General features: G+C 52.8%; 1 protein-coding gene across 1 annotated transcript in view; it reads left to right on the top strand.

The window, feature by feature from the left end:
- Positions 1–4,081: 4,081 nt before the first annotated feature.
- The window catches only part of MRPS6 (mitochondrial ribosomal protein S6), a 49,624-nt gene continuing 47,705 nt past the window's right edge, over positions 4,082–6,000 (top strand). The window contains exon 1 of the mRNA XM_067289776.1: positions 4,082–4,316. Coding sequence (XP_067145877.1) covers positions 4,272–4,316 — 45 coding nt within the window. The 5' untranslated portion in view covers positions 4,082–4,271. The remainder of the gene's footprint in view (positions 4,317–6,000) is intronic.

The raw sequence follows: 6,000 nt of genomic DNA, 5'->3' as shown, positions 1-6,000 counted from the left end.
ACACACTACATAAGTATGCAAGAAAGTCAGAGTGTTAGAAACTCTCACAAAGATAGAGGATGTTGCAGGTGTATGCAGTAGAAAGTTCATGAGTGTGTGTGTATAACTATACATAGGCAGGATGCATTAGACCAGATGCCCGTTAAGTGTGACATTCAGACACAGATAGATCTAGTCACTGCATCTGTGTTGCTAATGTGCATAAGGAGAGACCCTCAAGCATACAGATCTCATCCAGGGATTATATATAGGAATGCCTATGTATGTGAGAATGAGTTTATTAGATCTCACACACAAGTGTTTCTACATGCATGAACAAAGCTCAGGCACAGATATAAGGACTCAGGCTCAATCATATGTTTGTGGGGTCTTGAGGTGCAGCACTGAAGTGTGTGTGTGTGTGTGTGTGTGATTCAGAAAAAAGGAAGGGAGGGTTTGTTGACCACATGCAGGTCTATTTGTGGAGCTTGGATGGGGAGTGTAGTCAGAAGTTAGTATGAATGCTGAATGTAAGTGTATGTCCAGCTGAGAATCAAATATTGGCATTTGAAAGTGGTGCTAGAAATTTCAGATTTGGGGATTTGCATAAAATTCTGTGTATGTGTGTGAGAGAGAAAGCCTGTAGAAACAAGGGTGAATGTGTTTCTTTTTTTCTGGAATACAAATGTTTAAGCAAGTAGCTGGTACAGTAGTAGGGCGTAGGGGTTTCATTTTGTGGGAAGAGAACAGTGTGGTTCATCTGCGATTATGTCATCACTGGCAGGGTACATCTGGAGGGTGGGAATTACTGTCAGTTCTTATTAGCAAGACAGGGATATCTGGGCATTCTCTCCTCCATTGGGGACCATCATTCACAAGTTATCTGGATTTCCTCTGGACTGCCCAGGCAGCTGTTCAGAACAAGAAAGCAGCTCATTCCAGACAACAGCATAAAAAAAAGTAAAGTGGTAAGCACAAACAGGCAGTAAATTACACCTGTCAGCTGACTGTCAATTACTGCCAAAGCACGGGTGTTTACCTGAGCTGGGGGGTGTAGTTTGGGAGCATGTTAAACACTTCTTTATAGACAATTCACCCTGAACAGCTGATAATTTGCAGCAGTGCACAAAAATGGCTCCTAGCACCCACATAGGCTTTGTTTTGCCCCACAGTGCCTGCAGGGAACTACCAAGAGCTCAAATTTGCTGAAGACAAGGAAGACCTGCAACAACAGCATTGCTGACTGTTCTGCAAGTCATTATGGGAAGTGCTGGGAAAAGTTTCCAGTTAGCAGTACTTGCATCTTGGATTCATTTCATCAGCCACTACGCAACCACTGTGCAAACAGAGCAAAAGCAAGCAATGCTGAGCTGACGGTACAGTATGACTTTTTTGGTGGAGGAGGGCATGACTGGGGTTCCAGGATGATCGTGTGGAGGGATGGCAGCACAGGTCTGGAGCTGAGGCCTCTCTTGATAGGGTAAGGCATGTGTGAGAGAGAGAAAGCCTGTAGGTAATCTGGATTTGAGTTTTTTGGGGGCCATATGTGAAAATACATGCCAATTGATTGTAGGATGTAAATTCAGATTCTGTTTTAAGGTGAGATGGAAGATGTGTGTAAAAGAGAGTGAGGCAGAGGGTGAGGTTCTGGTTGGGGAAGCAATAACAGTGTTTAAGAAGTGAGTTGGGGATGTGGGATATGCACCACATTTTGGAGAGAATAAGGGCTTGTTCTAGGAGGAGGAGAGCCCAAGGTTGTAGTTGTACTCTGGCGAGCAAGGGTACACAGCAAGCAGGTGGGGTGCTAAGGCACCTAGATATTTTGTGAACACTTTTTAATCTCAAGATTTCTCCCTGCTTCCCCTTCACTTTAAGCATTGGCATAGTGACTCTGCTCTTTTTCCCTGCCTTTCTCATACCCATGGCTGACTTTAGGCATTGGCAAATTGGTAGCTTTTCCCCAGTGAAACGTAGCAATGACCAAATAACTGTGGTTTTTCCCAAGGGCAGGGAAACAGATTTTTGCCTAGCGTGTTCTGTCAGAACAGCAAACCTGGGCCTGAGTGGTCTGACAAAGGTTTGGATTTGCTTGTGCTGCTGAGCAAAGAGTTGGTGTGTAGGAACCTTTCCAGAAGCAGCAGCTACTGTCTCTGGTGCCCCTACTTCCCTAGCGGCAGCAGGCACAAGAGTGCCTGCTCTCACAGTCTGCCTGCCCAGCTCTCTCCGTCCTTGCCCTCTGCCCCATGCTCATGTCCCAGATCTTCTGCTCTCCTGCTCATGGAGGGGTAGCAGCTCACGATACAGTGGAGGATGCAGGTTGCATCACATACGGAGAGAAAGGGCCCTGCACTGACATTGTCAGCTAGGGTAGACAGACTTCTGCCCTGACCCAGTCCCCTGTAATACTACTACCCCTTGCCTGTCATCTTCCCCCTGAATCACCTTAACCCTTCCCAGTCTTTTGCCCTCTATTTCCAAGACATCCCCCTAACCTTCTTCTTCTCCCTCTAGTTCTTCTCATCCCACTCATCCTTCCCTTATGGAAAAACTAAGTTCGCCCAGACCCCATCTGCCCCTCGTCCTTCTCAGGAACCCACTTCTCCCCATCAAGATTACATTTTGCCACGCTACAAAACTCCATTATTTTGTGCTCACTCTGCTCTCACCCTCTGACATATCTTGGCTGAGAAGGCTGACAAGGGCTTGGAGCAGGCGAAAACTGAGAAGGGGGACAAAAGGAAGGAAAAAGGACCCTGTTCGAGGCGTTTGCCTCCTGCAAAGGCCTCAAGTACCATCGAACTGCATCAGGAATAGCAGAGCTGAGGTTTATGGGACAGGACTGATGTGGATAAGCAAAAGGCGCTATCACAACCAGCTGGAGAGAATGGACAGAGCCAGGGAAGGAGGACTTCAAAACCTAGAACAAAAACTCAGTATGATCCCTCTTTCTAAAGAAAGCTCATGTGTAGATATTTCCAGAACATTCTAGGGTATTATGTGTATAAGGAAAAGGGATACCTCTGGAAGGACCTAGCTGTGCTGTGGAGAAAAGAAATATGATTGGAACAAGTCTGCCTTGCCGCAGGGCTCCTCAGATGTGCCTCTTTTTGGGACGCAGGCGGTTGTTGGTTCCCAGCAGAGCTAGGGCTGGAAGCTGGTGTCAGATGTGTCGCTGACAGAGGGCATCTGCACAGCTACAGCGTTGCTGGCCTTGATAGTTGCATGCGAACGTAACGCGAGCGCGTGCACCTCACACCACTGTTTTGGAAACGCCTGCTGCAAGGTGACACACCTCACAGTACGCGTGAGGGGAGTGAGGTGTATTTGCCGGGCCCACTCTGCGGCACGTGTGGCTGGAAGGGTACGTATTTCACGCAAGCGGTATTGCGGGGGGAATCCGTGCCTGGGCACAGGGCAGAGGCAGGGGCCTGGGTCCACAGAAGGTTCTGGAAGAGCGCTGGGCAGGGGCTTCCGCACACCCCAGGTGTGCCGCTGGCAGCCGCCCTCGCCTCACCTCACCTCACCTCGCCTCGTGGGGGGGGGGGTTTGGCTGGCCGTGCCTCCCGTGGGGGTGCGCGGGCCTGTTTCGGGAGGGGGCCGGGCCGCAGCGGCGGGCGTGCTGGTGGGCGCGGGGCCATGGCCGCGCGGCCATGGCCGCGCGGGGCCGCCGCCGTGGGTGGCTGTGGCGCAGGAGCAGGGTCTCCCCGCGCCGCCGGGACTCTCCTCCCCCACCATGTGCGAGCGCGGGTGTGTGCGGGGGGAGGATGGGGAGGAGAGGGGCGGACACAGTGGAAATTTCCACTCCCTGCAGCAGCCACAGCACCAGCCGCCTCCACCTCCGCGGCGGCGGGAAGGAGGAAGGCGGGCGCCGGCCCGGAGCCGCCGCAGGGGGAGGGCCGGGCCCCGCTCCCCGGGAGCGCGCCGGGGCCGGGGCCGGGCCCGGGCCCGGGCCAGCGGGGCAGCCAGCGGGGACCGCGCGGGCGGCGGCCCCCCGGGGGCCGCGCGGGCGGGCGGGCGTGTGCGCGCGCGACCGGGGCGGCGGAGGCGGCGCTTGGCGCGGGCAGGGGGCGGAGCGTGCGCAGCTGCCGGCGCCCTTTAAGCCACGCCGCCCGCCCGCCCGCCTCGGTGTCTGTGCAGCCGGGGAGCCGCGCGGGCAGGAGCCGCCGCCAGCGCCACCGCGGGACGCGCCTCTCTTCCTCCTCCGTCGCCCCTCTCCGGCACCGCCGCCACCCCCTTCCTCCCCACCCTCTGCCCCGCCGCGTCCCGCTCCTCCCGCCACAGCCAGCTCTAGGATGCCCCGCTATGAACTGGCTTTGATCCTGAAAGCCATGCAAAGGGTGAGTGCGGGAGGGGAGCCGGGAGGGAGGGAGCCGGCCAGGTGGGACCTGACCCCCCCCCCCCCCAGCCGGTGGGTCTCTGCGCCCCCGCCTGGAGCCCCGCGCCCGCCTGCAGCCGCTCGCCCTCGGCGCTGCCATGAGGCGCCGCCGCGGCCCCTCGTCTCCCCCTCCCCCGGCCCCCCTCGCCCTCCCCTCCGTGTTTTGAAATGGGAATTGCGCAGCGTGCTTCAGGCTCGCGCGTGTCTTCCTCCGACCTCTTTTCCCCTTCCCTTTTCTTCTTTTTTTCTCTTCCTCCTCGGAAGAGTCTGTTGATAGTGTGCTCGCTTAGCAGCGCAGCCCCTCCCCCCCCTTTTTCCCTTTTTGCCCACAGGTAAGCGGCTCCCGCACTTAGCGAAATGTGCATATTTACCTACTCACTCCCCCCCGGGCCGGGCGCCCGTGAACGGCTCCGGCCCGCGGGGTGGCGGCGGCCGCTGCTGACACCGGTTGAGCCGCGCGGGGCGAGAAGCCGCGGGTGCGGAGCGAGGCTCCGTGATGCTCGCTCGTAAATTGCAGGCAGCCCCCTCCGCGGTGCGGGTGTACTTGTGTGATTAAAAAAAAATAATAATAAAAAGAAGACATATTTCTGTGTAGGTGGGACCCTTCACGTGGAAGGTAGTAGCCGATATTGGTGCTTCTCTAGTACCTTCTACGGCCTTTGTTTATCTGCTACTTTCCAGCTTAATATGCAGTGCTGGTGTCTAAATGTAGCAGCACTTCTGTTAGCCTACAACCCTTTTGATCTTATCCAATGTGAACATACTTGCTCTTATGTTTAACCTTTGTTTATATGACATGTATGTTTGTAATAGAATAGCAGGAAGTTAGTGTTGCTTTTTTTTTTTCTTTGTAGTTACTGGAGCATGTCTTCATGTATTGCATGTACTACATATACTAGTACATTTCCATTCATTTTACATGTAGCATCCACATGTCAGGGTTGGCTTTTCCTTTTTTTTTTTTTTTAACTTGGCTTAACTGCAGGCGCTCTAGTAGACTTCTCAGGTGAGTCCCCCTAGTGGAGAAATAGAGCAGTTGGGGGGGGAAATTGGTGGCATTGCCGCATCACCTCATGGAGCAGCATTCAGTCTGACAGAACACTCTTCTCTCGGTGTACTTGTGTTGTCTTAGTGTGGTCTCTCCTCCTCCCCCCCCCCCCCCCAAACCATATGTAAGTCATAGGTGATGAGATACTTTTTCTCTACCTGCTGTTAATGTGGGAGTTCCCTTATGCTGTGCAAATGCTAAAAACATGGAAGAGGAGAGAAAGTATAGCAAATTTTACATGATACTGAGACACTAATAAACTAACTAAAAGAATGCCATGGAGTGTTGTGCTGGTAAAAAGGATCTTTGATTCCTAGGATTTGAGCACTGGGATGCAGGGTTAAGCTTTCAGCTGTAAAATGCTTCTAATGGGCATTGATCGGTACACTCACAAGACTTAGTATCTGCAACCTTTTATTCTTTGAAGTTTGGCTCTCTATTTCCTAATAGTTGTTTCTTGAGGTATTTTTTAGCTCAATGGTTATGGTAAAATACTAAGTTTTGGTTCAGGAATACTGCTGTTTTTAACCTATCATTGTAATTCTAAAATCTAGAGAGTTCATCTCTAGACACTGTTTTTCTTGTTGTTTACAGTACA

The sequence above is a fragment of the Apteryx mantelli genome, chromosome 1 (genome assembly GCF_036417845.1).
Source record: "Apteryx mantelli isolate bAptMan1 chromosome 1, bAptMan1.hap1, whole genome shotgun sequence".
Lineage (NCBI taxonomy): Eukaryota > Metazoa > Chordata > Aves > Apterygiformes > Apterygidae > Apteryx > Apteryx mantelli.
Note: the sequence above shows the minus strand (reverse complement) of the source record. Positions and strands in the feature narration are given on the sequence as shown.